Source organism: Gobio gobio (assembly GCF_949357685.1).
Source record: "Gobio gobio genome assembly, chromosome: 6".
In the NCBI taxonomy this organism is placed as follows: Eukaryota; Metazoa; Chordata; class Actinopteri; order Cypriniformes; family Gobionidae; genus Gobio; species Gobio gobio.
In genome coordinates this window covers 13,867,516-13,887,822 of record NC_137102.1, presented here as the reverse complement: position 1 = coordinate 13,887,822, position 20,307 = coordinate 13,867,516, and the positions used below count along the sequence as shown (strand labels likewise).

General features: G+C 40.4%; 1 protein-coding gene across 1 annotated transcript in view; it reads right to left on the bottom strand.

Moving 5' to 3' along the window:
• Positions 1 to 1,299, bottom strand: part of vipr1a (vasoactive intestinal peptide receptor 1a) — a 45,108-nt gene extending 43,809 nt beyond the window's left edge. Inside the window, exon 1 of the mRNA XM_079820106.1 lies at positions 814 to 1,299. Within this exon, the coding sequence (XP_079676232.1) occupies positions 814 to 867 (54 nt within the window). The 5' untranslated portion in view covers positions 868 to 1,299. The remainder of the gene's footprint in view (positions 1 to 813) is intronic.
• Between the last annotated feature and the right edge of the window lie 19,008 nt (positions 1,300 to 20,307).

Below are 20,307 nucleotides of genomic sequence, written 5' to 3'. Positions count from 1 at the left end.
TAAACTACACTCTTAAAATTAAAGCTTCTTTGGCGGGGTATTTGGTTATTAAAGGTACTCCATGAAGAACCTTTAATATCCAAAGAACCTTTCCATTGCACAAAAGGTTCTTTAGCCTATAAATGGTTAGGAAAAACGGTTCTTCAGGGAACCAAAAATGGTTCTTCTATTCTATGGCATCGCCGTCAATACCCCTTTTTGTTATCTCCTGGCACCTTTATTTTTAAGGGTGTATCAGGCTGTAGCCTAAATGAAACTGCAAACTCCACACATAGCCTACACAATATCTGATTATCATTGACGCGTAACCTATAAATCAGCTTTATTAATATATTTAAGTAGCCTATGCTTTATCAAAATGTAAGAGAAAGTGTAAGTGATGTTCTCTTATCCAGGCAATTATGTCCTGTCAGCCTATAGTTTTATCTTAAATTGGATTCCTTTCTGACGGATAATGCAGGAACGTTTAAATTTTGTCAATGTTATAGCCAACTTCAAGCAGACTCATGAAATGTAGTTTAATTCAATTTCGTAATAAAATTCTGCTGTATAAGACGAAACGCACAGGAGCAGCTGAGACAGAACAGTTTGAGGCTAATTTATTAAAATTTAACGTGGCCTTCAAATTTGAAACGCAAACATTCTTCAACGAGAAAAAGAAGAATGAAAAAGCACCCAATCTACCTATAAATCCTTGGACCTGACATTTGTTTGAGGACTGGGTGTGTTAAATAGTAGCCTACTTCATTGCTTTTTCTTTCGTCAATGACTAATTACATGGGAAACCGGATGAAATAAAGTGGTGATACTCACAGGTCCGAACGAGCAGACTAGGTATAAAATCAGCATTCGTTTAGATATATCCATTTCAGCCGATTCGGCAGTGTCAAGAAAGCACTTCGCAAAAGTACAGATGCACAGAGACAAGTTGACGGCAGAAAAGTAACTGACAAAGACTCCGAAGCGTCAGCCAACTATGCGCGGCGCGCGCGGGCGCTCCTGTGCGCGTGGGTTCACCAGTCGTATACTTCGCCGCGAGACCTGTCCATGTTTCTCCTTCCTCCAAAAAACTCTTCATTCATGAACGACCCTGGAATGATGCGAAGCCATTCACAACTGGCGTTTGCATAAACCGCGTAGACATATGACATGCGCGAAATGCTTTGTAAGTCCAAGGCTGTTGATCCACGTCCTAAACCCTCAGTTCCAAAGTAGGTGTGTGTGTGTGTGTGTGTGTGTGTGTGTGTGTGTGTGTGCGTGTGTGTGTGTGTGTGTGTGTGTGTGTGTGTGTGTGTGTGTGTGTAGCAGCACACTCCTGAATAACAGCGATAAATGACTCATTCTCGGTTAACCTGTCCTCACAGCACAACTTCTGCAATATTTTCATTTAGGACGCAGATATTGTTCTCTAATCTTGTAAACTGTCATCCAAGGCACATTTTTGCTCTATTTTCTCTTAAATTATAACTACAACAGAGGCTGTGCTTTCTAAACAATTAAACATCCCAGCTTCTGATTTCTTCTAAATGATTTTCTGTAGCATAAGACAATAATGTAAACTAACACGCCACTGTAAATGTGAGCCCTTGCCTTCCCAAGTTGCCAATAATCACCAATAACTCACTAGTGCAAGTGCATCTGGAATAATGTAATACATGTAAATGCCTTCAATTTCTTTGACTTTAGAAATGTAGACTTTAATCAAAAGCGGATATGTAAATGCATATGTGCTTGAAGCATGAAATCGTTGATTTTGAAAGTATAATGGAGAGTCTAATATAGAATAGCCAACCCACAGTATGAACTCTTATGGTCTCTTGTTTTTGAAAGAACCAGAAGAACAAGAGAAGTGAATGTGCAGCCTAGACTCAAACATTCCAGAGAAGTGAATGTTAAATGGTGTCCATGCCCTAAAGAACTGATACCTTATCAGGGTTCACATACTCTCAGTTCACTGATCTTTCAAAAAATATATACATACTCCTTCAGATTTACTGCTCATTTACAAAAATGCATGACTTTATGACATGTTGAGCCAGCACACAGAATTGCACCCTTCATCATTACTACAAATACTGCAAGCAAAGAATTTATACAAAACTAAAGTCAACAATTTATGCAAAACGTGCACTGGTAAAAAATGATGTGTTTGATGTGAAACCAAAAATCATGACTGTAGTTCTAGGAAAAAATGTGACAATTTGACAAAAAGAGTCTCTAAAGGATCATCCATGAAGCCACCTTTGTGATAATCCTCAGTGTGTGTGTGCTGTTCCAGTTCCTCGAGGTCACCATGACTATCCTAAAGAAAAGAATAGCAAATGTGTATTTACTTACAACATTACTTGGTAGTTTCAGATTGTTTTACAGTGGGAAAAAATATAATGCATTTATATAACATAATTAGATAGAATGTTTTGAAATAACAAGAAAACACACCTTTATATTTAATAAATAAAATAAAGGTATTTATTGTTTCATTTCTGTTTTATTTGGGTGAAATTGATTTACTGCCATTATTAAGATGATTATTGAGCTTTTCAGTAGGAATGTCAAAGCCCTATTCAGATAGTAGCTAATTGTTTCTCATGTGGACGTCTGTAAAAATAAATTTGCATGGCGCTTCAGTGACAACTCATGTATTCGGGTGGCGATTTTTTTTACGACGATTGCTGTAAATTAAATTTGATATGCTGATATGTGTAATAATATCCTATTTATTATTTAATTATTTAAATCTCCTGCTCAAAAAAATTATAAGATAGATGTGCTATAAATGGTTTTCTGTATTACATTTTATCTCAAAATGATGCATCACCATAAAAAACATCACAGACTAGCGCCTGTAAATGTTGAAAATGTTTTACGTCCCCATGAGAAAGTCACTGTCGAATAGGGCTTCACTCCAAAAAATGCTTGGTTAAAAACAACCCAAGTTGGGTTGAAAATGGAAAAACCCAGCAATTGGGTTGTTTTAACTCAGCGGCTGGGTTAAATGTTTGCCCATGTATGTGCTGGAAAGTTTTATTTAACTCAACTATTGTTTAAAAATGACTGTATTGCTTGCTAAAAATGAACCCAAAGTATATTGGAAATTAACATTTATTAAAGCAGCACTAGGTAGTTTTTGCTCTCGGGGTCCCCCTACAGTTGGGAAACAGTATTGTCCTCTACTACTGTCATTCTACATCAGTGGGTGCATTACACGTGCATTTGTTGACATGACAACTATGGAGGAGTTCACCTGTCTATGGAGTTCACATGCAGGTGTTCTGCTTGCGTCGCGTGTGAAATGTCTTCATCCCAGGTACAGTGGCATATGTTTCAGCATGTCATATGAATATAATTTCATGGGTTTTATTTTTTTCAAACGCCAAATGATCATGATGCTCACGTTTACAAGCCAGCGTCATTATAGTAGCCTAGTCTATTGGTTCCCGTTTTACAGAATCTATATGATACTTCAATTCAATGTTTGAGTGGTAGGTAATAATCATATATCGTCAATATTATAATATCAAGCTACCATAGATGAATCTGCAAATTTGAAAAATCGATTTGCATTATAGCTTGAGGCAAGACAAAAAAACAAATATCACAGACATGTTTGGTATCCTAAAATATGATTTTGTATATCTTATGTATTTACTTGCAAGAATGTAGCCCCTCCTCCTTCAGCTCACGCCAACGAGCAAACGCTGGCCCAATGTTGATCCTAGTCCTGCCTTTAATCCGATCACTTTCTCGTTTCCTCTTTTTGCTTTCCTCCAACAAAACCTTTGCTTTCTTATTTTTCTGTGCTGCTTCGGCCATGACTATAACATTCGGCAAACAAATGATAGTTTGGCTCGCACGTCCGAATTTAAGGAAGTGGGGGTGGTGGTGGAAGTGACGTATATGCCGTAAAGCAGTCGAATTTTGTAGTTCTTTTTGTTCTCGGGTTACTACCCGAAACCCAAAGTTTAAAAGTACGATTAAAAACGATACAGACCCCGTCAGGCTATGGCAGACGTGTCATTCAACCTATTGTAAGTCGATGTATCATCACAAGAGGTTTGAAAATATATTATAAAGGTTGAAAAGTTACCTAGTGCTGCTTTAATATGTTTAATAAATTAACATTAAACAATAAACATTTATTAAATTGCTTATTAATAAGTGTTCACCTTTTGATTATTATTGTTACCTCTAGTAATTATGTGTCTGATTTTTCATTTTGGTTTCATTTTAAGCCAGCCATACAGTCATTTTTAAACAATTTAAAACCATGATTAAAAACCACTGCCATATATTGCGTCTGATGTATTCCAGACACTCACCTGGAAATGCCTGATGAGATTAGCAGCGCTGTCAGAGAGGTACACCATTAAAAGGTTAGTTCACCCAAAAATGAAAATAATGTCATTTATTCCTCACCCTCGTGCCGTTCCACACCCGTAAGACCTCCGTTCATCTTCCGAAAACAAATGAAGATATTTTTGTTGAAATCCGATGGCTCAGTGAGGCCTCCATAGCCAGCAATGACATTTCATCTCTCAAGATCCATTAATGTACTAAACACATATTTAAATCAGTCCATGTGAGTACAGTGGTTCACTATTAATATTATAAAGCCACAAGAATATTTTTTGTGCGCCAAAAAAACTAAATAACGACTTATTTATTATATATTATATACTTATGGCCAATTTCAAAACACAGCATCATGAAGCTTCGGAGCATATCGAATCACTGTATCGAATCAGCAGTTCGGAGCGCCAAAGTCTTGTTATTTCAGCAGTTTGGCGGTTTGACACGCGAGCCGAATCATGATTCAACACACTGATTCGATACTCTCCAAAGCTTCATGAAGCAGTGTTTTGAAATCTTGAATCTCTATATAAGTCGTTATTTAATTATTTTGGTGCACCAAAAATATTCTCGTCTTCATTTGTGTTCCGAAGATGAACGAAGGTCTTACGGGTGTGGAACGGCATGAGGGTGAGGAATAAATTACAGAATTTTCATTTTTGGATGAACTAACCCTTTAAACACTGAATCAACTTCTCTGTGTATTTCCACAGCATTAGTCTGAAAAGTACATGAAACAAAAAAGTTGATTTTCATGGTCGATACACAGAAGCTTGTATATCTAAACTGACTGAGAAAAATATGTCTTTAAAGCAGACAAATCATCCAAAATGCAGAAAATATGCCAGGTTCACCTTTTTTGGCAAAGCCAAGTTGTCAAAAACAATTAACAGTCAAGTATGAAATTATTATAATACTTTTTTTTACCTCCAATAATTGATCTAACAGGATGCACCATATCCTGCTATTCTTGCACCACAACTGTTGACACTGGAAAAAAAAAAAAATAGTATTACAGCATAAAAATTATTAGGCTAACTTTTTCAACTTTTGTTATATATTATTTTTGGAGCTGAGTGAAAGCTCAGTGCATGCACTTAATGCAATTTTGCTGGAAGCATGTACATTTATTAAAAATATAATCACGTGCAAACTGGTTTCTTGATTCATGTGCAATAAACCTACACATACAAACTTGATATATAGAGCTAGTTGCAAGGTATTCAAAAGTAACATTCTGATTGCTGAAGAATTCATAAGAAATTAAAAATAAAGAATTTTAACGAATCCCCAGTGACTACAAATGCATTAAAAGAGTGGACATTAGATGGCACACTTTATTTTGTTAATATAAAGCTAAGCTTAGCTTATCTCCTTTCACCATCTTCACCACATTGCGCTTCAGAAAACGTTGCATTGTAGGCCTACTTCCAGTATAGGAATACACCCCACTAAAACATTAAATGAGTGTTAATTCAAGTTAAAAATGTCAAAATCGAATGTTTTACTTTGTTAATATAAATTTAAGCTTTAGCTTACCTCCTTTCACTATCTTCACCACATTGCGCCTCAGAAAACGTTGCATTGTGCTTCTTCCAGTTAAGGAACAAACTCCACTAACACAATAAACAAGTGTTAATGAATGTTAAAAAAGTCAAACTCTAATATTTTACCTAGTTTTTTTCAAAGACAGCTTACCTGAGTCTTCACCACATCACACTTCAAAATGGCTCCCGCTTCTGCTCATTGGCTGGATAAAATATTTGCATATGACGCAGCTCACAAATACGTAAAATTTTATGTTAGGTTTACTTAATTTGAACCAAGTTGTAATGCTAGTTGATGTCACTTACGTTTTTCCTTTACTTTACACATACACTTATGTTCACTTTTTAATTTACATTTTTGTGTTGCATACACTAGAATATGTTAAGTAGAGCTTGCAATGTTATAAATATATATATTTTTGAGTTTAATCTATTTATCTTTGTAAGTAATGGATGTTGAGCCAACTAATCGTTTTTTTCAGTGTGTGCTCCATTTTCTGTTATTTATTTGTTGATATTTAATAGCTAATACAAAAGGTGCAAGAAACAGTCAACTTACCATGCATTAAATGACTTTCTACACTCCAGCATAATATTGTATAGCATAATATAAATACATATACACTGTAAAAAAAATTTTTTTTGAAAAATTGTGACAATTGATCATTACATATTGGCCCAATAAATGACTTCCGAATTTCCGAAATTCCAAATAATTATCCCCATGCAAAAAGATGCATTGTACTAATCATAGCTTAAGGTCTTAACTCAAAATTAAAATTGTATATTCACCGAACATATTTAATTGTGCTCAGTCAATCTATGAAGTCGAAGTGAAAAATCCATGTTGGCTGAACAAGTCCTACGTCCGAAAAACGGTATTGAGAATGAGGAGATACGTCACGGTCGTGGGCGGAGTCTGAGCCCTACACCATTCTGGGATCCCACGCTATCGGTTGCCAGTGGTAACATTGTAAGAGCGATACAGAGATCAGAGCAGGAAAGACAGCTCGAGGAATTATCATCGCGGCGTTTAAGCGGAGAAATTACGAAAAAACTTAGAAGAAATGGAGAAGAAGAGGTCTCTTACAGGGAGAAACTTACTACCAGCGCCAAGCTAAGGTATTTAGAGAAGCTGATATCAAAAACGTTGACCCATACGAGCTGCCACGGCAGAACACCGAACTCTTTACCACCTTGCACTGAAATGTTTCTATAAATATATTTCCTGTGCATTCTGAATAATAAATATATCTCTCCACTATCCTGCAGCAGTCCAGTGCTCGTCATCATTAGCAGTGTTTTTCTCTTACTGATCATATTTTATACCTGTTGAGCTTATATTTTTAAATTAATTTGACTAAAAATTTAAATGATCGTTTGTGTGCGCTGGTACTTTTATTCCAGCCTTCTTAAGTAGAATGAATGCTCGGTACGTGCCTTAAATGGATGTAACGTTAACAATGTTAAAGATTGAATTAATCTTAAACAGTATGCACACATAGAGGAAAATGACAGTGAACTAGGCCTACCTTGAAAATTAATTAAGCGTTTTGGGCATAAACATGTTTATAACATACAGTAAAATGACTGACAATGAAAAATGACAGAATAGAGATCAACATGTTTAATACAAATAAATAAAGGTTCGTATTGATCAAGTGTCTCACACTTCAGCATCGCGCTCACTAGACCATGTCTGACACCCTGTGGTGAAATAATGGCGTACGTTTACCAGCCGCTGCTTTCTCAGATCGGCTTGGGTGGATTAAAACTTCATGTTCAGTTGAGTTTGGAAAACTATGTAACTTACATAGTAATCATCAGAATATCTCTTCTCCAGTCTCTGTCCGAATCCATTACCTGGCGGGCAGACCCCCAAAATGGCAGAAGGGGGCGGGGCGCTGTGTCGTGACGACATCTCCTCATTCTCAATACGCATGCGCAAAATGCACTTGAAGAAAACCGTTTGTGTGGAGATTTCAAATGCTGATCGCGGGAGCGGCAGCGCGAGCGGAGCCGAACCAGCAGGTGCTGAAGACCGAAACAGACATTCCCAAGAGAATAGATATATTCATCTCACAAAGACGTTGGTGAGTATTTAGCACTGAAATTATTCTCCACAGTTTTGCTTTATGACCCGGTATGAAGTTTAAAAGACATTTTGTAGAATCACAAGTTAATGCATTCATTGGTTTCATGCGTGTGTTCTCGTTTACTCTAAGGGTAGCCAATAGTTTTATTTTCCTCATGTCTTATATGTCTAAAATGATAGGTAATAAGTAAATTAAGTCATTTGTGTGATATATGCGGCATGCGACCGTTGAACACGGTGCCGGAGATTGCATTTGGCGTCGGCCTCTCTCAGGGCTTAAAGGTAGGGTAGGTAAGAATGATCTAAAACACTTTTGCCCAAATTTGTTTAAACTTTCTTTATATGTCAATACATTATTAATATGTACGTACTCTGAAAAAGAGAGTATAAAAATCAAGTGACTCTAGACTTTTTAATCTGCAATAAACACCGCTCATTATTTTCGTTCGGGCCGAAACAAGTGATTGGCTTGGGCGACTGTCACTCTCTCTCGCTACCATGGCTACCACCGCTTTTGCTACAGGATCTGCCCACATGCCCGCACCCCAGTGTTGCCAAGTCGGGCTACTTCAACACTGTTGCCGCGGGCTGTTTTTCATGTCTGCGGGTTGAAGCGACCCCAATTATGTGATATTTTACCCTGGGATTTGCGAATTTTAGCAGGCAGCCCTACCAAAAAGGCACAAATTTTAACCCCAAATGCGATTTTTACCGGAGAAACACGATTGGGCTTGTTTTGGGCTAGTTTTGAGTAGCAATTGGCCGGATTTTGTTGTGAAAACCTGGCAACCCTGGCGCACCCGTTTGATTTGAGGAGTTCACGAGCCTGTATTTCTGCTGGACAGGTAATCTTTCATTTTGATTATAAATTTTTTTGGTTTATGTTTTCATGAAGCATGTATCACTAGCACACGTAGCTGCCTAATATAGCTAACATAACATTACTTAGCATAGCTCAGAAAAACAAACAATGATCTAAAGTAAAACGTACATGTCATCAAATAGGCTCCTATAGTACATAAAACAATTTTTTTTCAAATATATATATATATATATATATATATATATATATATATATATATATATATATATATATATATATATATATATATATATAATTTATGTAAAATTCCACACCAGCCTTTTCAGAAATGGAAAAGTTGCAGATATAATTGTGTCTGTAAAAGTGCAGGTAATGTTTAAATAGTGCAACTGTGCTAAAAAAACATCACACAATACAAACAATAATAATTTTGAAATCAATGACAAGTTTTACATGTAAACCGATTCTGTATTTATTCATACACTCATGGTGCAAACAGAGGTAAAAATAGCAGAAACAGCTAAAGTAATTATCCCAAAAATGTCTTCAGATTACAAAAAAGTTGAAAATAATGATTTAATGATAGAACTTCAGTAATTTCAGTTGATAAGATAATAATACCACGAATTCTTCTACTAATAAAAATAAACTGCTCTAAGGAATAATGAGCTTCTGGGTTCATGAATATTAATCACGTTGTCAGCGCTCATTCTAACTGATTTGCTGAAATCAAAACGGGCACCGTAATAGGTGCACGCCAGCCAATGAGATCCCCGTTTGTGCATTCGTTTCTTCCTGTTCATGAAAGGCTGAATAATTCCAAATAAACGCCATTATTTTACAGGAAAATACAACAAAGGATATTGTTTACATGTAGCACGTCAATTCTGTGTGGTATAAGACTCTCTCGCTCTCTCTTTGAGTGTGTGTGAAACACTGAGCGCTCTCAGTCGCGCGCCTCACACTAGTGTTTAATGTGCGTCAAATGCACTGCGCATTCATTGAGATGAACTGAAATAGTTTGCTTTACCGATCGATTGAAACAGAGCGAATCTCTTAAGCGCTCAGTCCAAGTGCTCAGCGAGTGAAAATACATCTGTATGTACAGGTTCAGATTGCCCTCAGGTAGCCCCTCGTTTAGTTATGAACTCTTCCGCAGCTTCCGCCATTGTTTTGGATCTGCACGTGAGATTCGGATTCAGTGCCGCCGCTGACAATTCCCACTTCTGAAGTCGTGATTACGAGCTCATCCCATTCATATTTCGAAAGTGGAGGGCGTTCATGTGCAATTATTACCAAGGAAACTCCTATTCACAATAATTCCGAGAGCACGTGAAGGCAGCATAACACTCGGAAATAAACAACTTAGCCAAAATGTGTCTTTATAATTTGTATTTATTATTTATAACAGATATATTACAGATGAATATTTTCTGAACCGCTTGAATGTGCTCACACCATAAATAATGCATGAAACGCGTCTGGAAATGCTTCATTGTTCAGCTTCTCTCAGTAGAAGGAAATCTTGTACTTGTTCCATTTAAGTCCAGTAAAACTTTTTAGTACTGTACATTTACATTTTACATTTAGTCATTTAGCAGACGCTTTTATCCAAAGCGACTTACAAATAAGAGCAATAGAAGCAACTACAACAGTCAGAGGCTACAGTATGCAAGTGCTGTAACAAGTCTCAGTTAATCTAACACAGAACACACAGGATTTTTTTTTTTTTTTCTTCTTTTTTTTTTTTTATAAATAAATTAGACAGACAGAATAGAATGTTAAGTGCTATTCTTGATTGGTCAGGTGCTGCTGGAAGAGATGCGTCTTTAGATGTTTTTTGAAAATGGCTACAGACTCGGCTGCTCGAATTGAGATAGGCAGGTCATTCCACCAGGTGGGGGCAGTCCAGGAAAAGGTCCGTGACAGTGATTTCATGCCTCTCTGGTATGGCACCACAAGGCGTCGTTCACTGGTAGAACGCAAACTCCTGGAGGGTGTGTATGTCTGAACAAGCGAGTTAAAGGGGTGGTAAAGCACATTCTTTTGAAGGCTTGATTGTGTTTGTGGGGTGCACTGTAACATGTGTTCCAGAGCCATAGAGAGAGAGAGTTGCGACAACTCCATAGACTCCAATGGAACGGTTTTTTTTACAGCAATGGCGGCTCGCGGAGACTCTCAATAGTTCCCGGAAGTAGCAGCCACGCCATAGAGAACAGCAGAACAGACCGTTTGTGATGCACTTTTAAAAGGTAAGACGTTTAATCAGTAAGATTTTAAATGATCAGCACATTTTAATCAAAATAACTTGAACATTAAAGCCTGCTTGTGTAGATTATTCATCATTAAAAAAATATATATTTTAAAAACAACATCGCTGTAACTACATACTCATGCTACATACACATGTCGATGTGTAATAAAATTATTGAAAATCAATGCATTTATTGACTATTAATTACCAAAAAGCGCAGTTCTGTCACTGTGACTATCAATTTGAATTGCCCGTCAAAGCACTTCCTGGAACTATTCGAGGTCTACATGAATCACGTGACTATCAAGCGTTTTGAACTTCCGTTGTCGCAACTCTCTCTCTCTATGGCTCTGATGTGTTCATGCTTCGTTTTAAAAAAAATTGCCTTATTTTTCATATATTTGACCTTTATTCTACACTGCTCTGTCCCTCCTTGTAAAACGGTCTGATGCTTTCCGGGTTGTATGAAGCCAGTCCCTCAAAAATACGCAGTGGGCTCTGATTGGTTAGCTGGCCCAGTGTGTTGTGATTCGCTAACCACAGTGCACGTCGGAAACGTCACGCCCCTTACCTTACCGGAGGCTGTTCAGTGTTAGAAACAACGGCGTCAATAAAACCATATGAGCTCGAATCAGACCCAGAACATTTGAGTGAAGATGATCGAGCAGAACCTGTTCAGTCCTCGAGAGTAAAGACTGCGGATCTATAATCGCTACTGAATGGCACTGTTACTTTTGTATTTTTAGAACGATTATAGCCAAATATCTGTCGCAAGAACTAACCCAAAACAAACACTAAGCACTGGCTTTAACTAGTAAGTTAGCCAAATCACACACAGAACCATGTTTAGCAAGCCTGTAGATAAACAATACATAAAAGCTCTAATCAAAGAATCATTTACACTAATGCCAGGTTCGCTGTTGAGATTTAAACGTTAGGTGTTCGTCGGATAACGTTAAGTATGAATGAGCATTTAACAGACTGGTTTGCAGAACAGCGCTGTCATCTGTTTACTTCCTTGCTACAACCTATTACAGGAAAACACATCGATGAAAAATAAATCAGACTTACAGGTTGTGGCCCGTAAACAGCTTCTGTTTGTAAATCCAGCTTTCAGGACAAGCCGTTGTGCATATCCTGTATTGAACTCGCGAAGTTTGTGGAAGATTGTGTTGTCCTCCGTGAAATGTGCAGCGCGCGCGTCGTGCATCCACGCACCGGCAGTGTTTTTTTCACGCAGCTGACGTTGTGCAAATCTGGTATTGAAATCGCGAAGACGGTGGATGCAGGGAGCCCTGCGCGCGCCTGATTCCCCGCTGACTCAAACACACGTGCATATAACATGCTGTATGTTAAACGCTCTGCAACGCACCCCCTTCCCTATGAAGGCTGAACAGAGCAAGTACCCCAGACCTGCAATCCGGATGAAAATAACAGCGTTTCTTCGGCATTGCGGCAAAAACACAGCCTACTAACGCTTCCCCGCGGCGATACAAAATTGCCTCGCCCCCCTTATTTCATATTCCCCGGAGGAGGGGTTTATGTAAATATTGGGCCTGGTGATGTCAGCAAAACCTGGGTGAATGTGTAGTAGTCCCTAGCGGCCGTTTGCTGTAGTCCTTAGAAACTGATTTCTTTAAAAGCAAATATCTCCCTTTGCTTTAAACTTTGAACGTTGTAACTTTGCAGATGTTGTTTATGCTCAAGCAGCAACATTACACGTTAGCTAAAGTTAGAATAGTGAAATCGTGGTTTACCACCCCTTTAAGGTATATTGGTGCAGAGCCAGTGGTTGCTTTGAAGGCGAGTACCAGTGCCTTGAATTTGATGCGAGCGGCTATTGGTAGCCAGTGGAGTCTGATGAAGAGAGGCGTGACGTGCGCTCTCTTCGGCTCGTTAAAGATCACCCTCGCCGCTGCATTCTGGATCAGTTGCAAGGGTTTGATAGTGCATGCCGGAAGGCCTGCTAGAAGAGCATTACAGTAGTCCAGTCTGGAGAGAACAAGAGCTTGGACCAAGAGTTGTGTGGTAGGCTAAACTGTAGGCTAAAGCGCTTTTAAATACAAATCATTTCAAAGCTGCATTACGAGCCATAATCTGTTATCCTTTAATGCACGTTAAGGAATTAGGGCGATATGATATAGGCTATGTTGATTGAATAAATGATCCACTGGCTGAGATCAAGCTATAAGTATATTTACTATTTTATATATCAGATACAGACTTTTTAGTTAGGCTATTAAAAAATAAACTGCAAAAGACAAACCAATGTGTGGTGCGATAGAAGGCGGCCGTCTGATTTCTCATTGTATGAAACGTGATGAATATGTCCATGTGTCCTGGCCGCACGACTGAGCGCTCATGTACGTAAGAGATTTAAATATTAGTCCATTTATTATAAGTGAGTGCAAGCAAGAGTTCTTAAAAAGTATTAAAGTAAATACAGTCGTTTTTTCCTCTGGTGATTTGCATTTGTTATCATTGTACGCTACTGAGCGTGTCCTAAAACATGGCGGCAACTACCCATAATGCAATGCGCAATGACGTAGTTTCCCAGACTCTATATCGCAAACGATAAGATATCGCCCATCCCTAGCATAAAGTTACAATGTTATACACTAAGCGAGCTATTAGTAGAGATGATAAATACTCAATATGCTTAGCTCAAGTTGATCGCTGTCGTGTTGAATTTCGCAAAATGTAACTTTAGATAACAAAATGCATGTGTAAAAGCTAGTACACTGCATCCAGGAACTTTTTTTAGAACTAAGTTAGCTTTAGCTACTACCCTCTGTCTAAACTCTTTTACCATGTTCACCGGGAACTTTACCGGCACGTTTATTTCCGCGGTTTATTTTTATATTCTCTACCAATGTTTACTGTTGCTTTTATCTTGTATCTGCGCCAGTGGAATGTGACGTCTGATCCCCGGTGTCGTATATGGGATGTGACGTCTGATCCCCAGTGTTGTGGCACGTCAGCACAGGGTGGGGTTTGGGTCTATGTGTGATGACTTATTAGTCTGACGGTGTTCACCATTAAAGTCATGTGTTAACCAGCTCCTTGTGTCGGTAATTCATTGTGTTATCTAAACACTGGCGTGGTGGCAGTGGTGACGAATCCACTCCTTTAATGCATTCGTTAAGCTTTCGTTGAACAGTTTACGCTACGAATGTTTGTAAACTAAGAGCGGAGTAACTTTGATGACGAGACACGAGTTGTAAGCATGGCAAACACACAGAGCACCGAAGCAGTGGTGCCTTACTAAAGTTGAGACGGTGAACTCCTTTGAGAATTGGCGTCAGAATCTTGTATACACGCTGTTACTGGACTCTGAATTTGCCCCGTTTTTAACGGACGGTGTGCAATGGGAAAAGAAGACGCGGACGTCACCATATAGGGGTTTCACCGATGATGATGCGGAGATTCCCGCAGCTCGACGACGCACGCGCCAAGAAAAGGTTAGCATGCTTGAGCTTATGCTGGGACAGATTGCAAATTATTGTCCAGTTATATCCCGCAACACTATTGTTAAGAACCCCACTTGCATTGACCAGATATGGCAGACAATCAGGCTACACTTTGGATTTCAATCCACGGGCGCTCATTTCATTGACTTTACTGCCATTAAATTAGAGCCTAATGAGGGTCCAGAGGATTTATATCAGAGATTAATGGCCTTTGTTGAAGACTATTTACTTCGTAAAGACTCTTGTATTACTCATGGAGGGGCAGCTATTGTGGAGGATGAAGAACTCTCTCCCACAATAGAAAATTTTATTGTTCTCACATGGCTTCGACTTATACACAGTGAGCTGCCGAAACTCGTAAAGCAGAGGTATGGCACTGAATTACGATCATGTACACTGGCGTCTATAAAACCAGAGATATCACAAGCTCTTAACTCATTATTGGATGAACTTCAGTCGCCAGAGCTATGCGCACTGCTGTGTCAAACTTTCCAAGGCAGAGACCGTCGTCTATGGGTCGATTTAGGAAGTCATGTCCATTATGTAAAGAGGCTCACAGACCTGATAATCACTTTCTCAGTAAGTGTTCCTATCTGCCTCCCCAAGACAGAGCATTCATTGCTAAAGCACGGCAAGTGGTGGGTTCGTTAGACCACACAGAGGGTGAATCTGATGATGGCCATGATGACTCTGTGTGTTGCCCTATGGCAGTGCAGCGTGTTTGTATCATGCAGTCGCCGTGTCTTGATGCTTTCCATGGTTATGCTCCAGTTAAGCTGACCATTGAAAGTGGTGCTACAGGAAATATGATAGGGACAGCGTGTGCTAATAGACTGGGGCTTAAGATTACCAGCAGTACCCAGTCGGCTCACCAGGCGGATGGCTCTTCACCTTTAAAGGTAGTTGGTGAGACAAACACCCACTTTCACAGAGATGGACATGAGCTTTACTTTGAAGGGCTTGTTGTAGAAAATTTAGACTGATATTCTTGCTGGCATTCCATTTATGGAGTGGAATGACATCTCCCTTCGCCCTGCTAAACACCAGGTCTGTGTAGGGTCTAATACATATGAGTACGGTTCCAGTCGAACAGTGGGGAATACACACGTTGTCCGGCGAGCACATGTCCTTCGTGCTACATCGTCACATACTGTGTGGCCTGGCGACTTTGTTGAGCTCGAACTGCCTGCCGAGTTGGTGAACGTTAGTGAGAAACTCACTGTTGAGCTGCATGAGGCCTTTACACAGTGGCTTGCACCTGCCTTGTATACAGGAATATCAGGTAAAATCAGAATTCCCAATTTGACCGATACACCGCAGGGCATTAAGAGAAATGATCATGTGTGTCGTATTCGTATGACTTATGTCCCAGAGCCTGAACTACCTGAACGGGCTCCGTCTGAGACCTCAATGACAGTTACCCATAAATCCAGTCTGACCCTGTTTTCCAAGCTCGTCTCATTAGACCCAGATAGTATAATGACTCCAAACGTTAGAGACAAATTTCTGGAAGTCCACCGAGAATTCGACGAAGTATTCAACCCACAGTTTAAGGGTTATAATGGTGCTGTCGGACCCTTTCAGGCTAGAGTAAATATGGGCCCTGTTCAACCACCGCAACGGAAGGGTAGGGTCCCACAGTACTCAAGAGGCCAGTTACAGAAACTGCAAGCTCAATTTGACATGTTAGAACAGATGGGGGTCTTTAAAAAAACCTGAGGATGTGGATGTTGCTGTTGAGTATGTTAATCCATCATTCCTTATCAAAAAACCGAACGGAGGGTTCCGTCTTGTGACAGCATTCACAGATGTAAGCCGGTACAGCAAACCTCAGCCATCTCTCATGCCAAACATCGATGCCACTTTACGTCAGATCGCTCAGTGGAGATATATTGTTGCAACTGACCTCACAAAGGCATTCTATCAGATACCCCTTTCAAGGGAGTCCATGAAGTACTGTGGAGTAGTAACGCCATTCAAGGGTATTCGCGTGTATGCTAGATGTGCAATGGGTATGCCTGGATCAGAAACTGCCCTGGAGGAGTTGACGTGTCGGGTGCTTGGTGACCTTCTTCAACAGGGTCAGGTGGTCAAAGTTGCTGACGATCTTTACTGTGGTGCTAACAGTTTTGAAGAACTGCTTGTGGTCTGGAGGAGGGTATTAGTGGCTCTTCAGGCATGTAACCTATGCTTATCCCCTGTAAAAACAGTTGTTGCTCCTGCACAGACCAACATCCTAGGATGGGTATGGAGCCAGGGTACCATCAGCGCTAGTCCACATCGCATTGCCACATTAGCCTCATGCACCCCTCCTACGTGTGTTAGAGGTCTGAGATCTTTTATTGGTGCTTATAAAGTCTTAGCACGGGTACTTAAGGGATGTGCTTCAGTTCTTGCCCCCCTTGATGATATGGTTGCTGGGTGTGAGTCAAAAACTGCGATCGTGTGGTCAGATGAGCTTCTCCAGTGTTTTCACAGGGCTCAGAGGACATTATCCAGTAACTGTGCGGTGACAATACCACGACCCGATGACCAACTTTGGATCGTTACTGACGGTGCTTTCAGGGACCCAGGGTTTGGTGCAACATTGTACGTGACACGTGAGGGAAAATTACTGGTGGCTGGCTTCTTTAGTGCTAAACTTCGCAAAAACCAGATCAATTGGCTTTCATGTGAAATTGAAGCTCTCGCTATAGCGGCTGCGTTAAAGCACTTTGGCCCATTTGTTATCCAGTCAACAAAGAAGGCGTGTGTTCTTACTGACAGCAAACCGTGTGTGCAAGCCTTTGAGAAGTTATGTAGGGGTGAGTTTTCAGCAAGTCCACGTGTCACTACGTTCTTGTCAACTGCAAGTCGATTCCAGGTGTCTGTCCGCCATGTCGCTTGGGCTGCTATTCTTCCATCAGATCATGCTAGTCGCAATGCTGTAGAGTGCAACAGCCCTACATGTCAGGTTTGTGGATTCGTCCAGGAGTGTATGAATATGGTTGTGCGCCGGTCTGATGTTGGTGACATTTTGCAGGGAGCACAAAAGGTACCCTTTTCAAATAGAGCGTCATGGGTGTCCATACAGGCAGCTTGTCCAGATCTTCGTAGAGTACGTGCACATCTTTGCCAAGGTACACGCCCCTCTAAGCGAGTAACCAATGTCAGAGATGTGAAACGCTATTTGAACAATACCACTTTGGCAAAGGATGGGCTCTTAGTCGTACATCATCATACACCCCTGGTGAGGTCTTCCGAGTGAATTGTCGTTCCAAGGATTGTGTTGCATGGCTTGCTTATGTCATTGCACATCAGGTTGAATCACCCTTCTGTAAATCAGTTGAGACTCGTAGTCAGCCGATACTTCTATGCACTGGATTTGGAGGCTGCTATTCAACATACCAAATAAGGGTTGTCATCAATGTGCAGCATTGGCAAAGTCCCCTTCATTTGTAGTGGAACAGTCCAGCAGTGACCCGCCTGAGGCTGTAGGATCCTCTTTTGCAGCAGATGTGTTAAAGCGTGAACGTCAGCTCATTCTAGTTGTTCGTGAGGCTGTGACGTCTTTCACGACCGCCCTTTTGATTGCTGATGAGCGAAAAGAGACATTGCGGGATGGGATCGTAACCTTGTGCATTGGTCTGTGTCCACTCGATGGTCCGTTGGCAGTGGTCAGGACTGATCCGGCACCAGGATTCGCAGCATTAACAAATGAGGAGGTGCTTGCACAGCATAGATTGGTCATTGAGTTGGGTGCAGCTAAAAATGTTAACAAAAACCCTGTCGCTGAAAAGGCAATTCAAGAGCTGCAGGATGAGGTTTTGCGATTGGAGCCACATTGTCAGTTTATCACACCTCTTCTTTTGTCTATGGCTGTCGCTCAGTTGAACAGCCGGTTTAGGTCACGGGGCATGTCGGCCCGTGAGATGCTGTTCCAACATGATCAGTTCTCTCTGAAACAGTTACCGGTCCACGATCAGGAGTTAATTGCTCAACAGCATACACAACGTCTGGTAAACCATCCTCACAGCTGTAAGGCTAAAGTTCCATCAAACCGATTTGCAGTTTGCCCAGATGTTGGCCCAGGAGATCTAGTGTACTTGTATAGTGATCGAAATAAGTCTCAGGCCCGGAGTCGTGATCTGGTACTTAGTACTGATGGGGCATGGTGCAACATTCGAAAGTTTACAGGCTCACAGCTACGACGTGGCTCGTATAGAGTTCGACTGAGTGATTGTTACAAAGTTGAGTCCATCATTGAGAAAACGGCGTCAGTTGAGGAGGACTCGGATTCTGAGAGCGAGGAATGGGATGTGAGCTCTTCCCCACAGATGCCTGACATTCCTAGGGCAATAGCTGAACCAGCATCATCACCAGCACCATCGCCGGTTCCTGATACTCCTGTGGCAATAGCTGCGCCAGCACCTTCACCTGTTGGTCCTGTCAGCACTACAAGTAGTTCCCCCTGTCACAGCCTGGTCTCGATACCCCGGAAGTCTGGCCGTCTTCGCCGGCTCCCTGCTAAGCTGATGGACTATGAGCTACAGTAGGCATATAGCCTTGACTCGTATCCTTTTTTGGGTGTGGGGGGGAAAGTTATTTTATAGGTTTATACATTTTGTGTTTTGGTGTTCTTTAATAGCCTGGTAGGCTGTACCGTATAGGTGATTCTAACAGTTGTTTCTTGTTACCACATAGCTATCCTGGGTACCTCACTGTGATTTACAGGTCAGCAGTTACTGCAGGAGCGGTAGTGTGGTTCTATGGAAAATGGGTGGCGCCAGTGGAATGTGACGTCTGATCCCCGGTGTCGTATATGGGATGTGACGTCTGATCCCCAGTGTTGTGGCACGTCAGCGCGGGGTGGGGTTTGGGTCTATGTGTGATGGCTTATTAGTCTGACGATGTTCACCATTAAAGTCATGTGTTAACCAGCTCCTCGTGTCGGTAATTCATTGTTATCTAAACACTGGCGCTGTGTATGTCGTAGATGTGTTGTATGTGTATTTTAAACTTTACCAGTATCGGTATTCTAGCTTGATAGTGAGTACTAAAAGACATCTTATTTGTTTATATTCATAATGATAAAGTTAGATTTTTTATTACATGTGATTCTGACATGATGTCACTACATGCACTTCTTCTCCGCTCGCCTCAGGTAAATAATGCGTCTTCCAGCTGAGCGGTCGGCGTGGCGCGTTCATGTGTTTTGGGGGCGTGGCTTTGGAAAGAGCACAGAAGGGATAAGGTGGAGTGAATGGAAATAATGAGCTGTCTTTAAAACAGTCGTGAGAGGTCTACAGACACTCAATTTTCATACTTTCTTTTTCAGAGCACTTACATTTTAATTATGTATTGATATATAAAGAAAGTTTAAACAAATGTGGAAAAAAAGTTTTTTAACCAAATCCTACCTACCCTACCTTTAAGTTATTGCCTTTTAATATCAAATACGTCAAGCTCGATTTTCTTATTCATCCATTAATTCGTCTCATCCTCATTATATAATGAAGCAACTTCTGTTCTGTCATTTGCCAGATGTGATGCAGGGAAACTTTGCCATTAATGTTAGTTTTTATTTTTATTTGCAGGTTTTTAGCTTGCAGTGCCGCGTTTTCTTCACCACTTTAAGACATCCTGTTATGCAGAAGACTTCTTGAATATTCAGAGTTTTCCTTATTGAAAATAGGTATTTTCACCAAATATCCTGTGTTGGAATCTAAGAGGACCGACGGCCAATCGCATGCAGCAAAGTTTAGGAAGTGACATCTAAATATAAATGC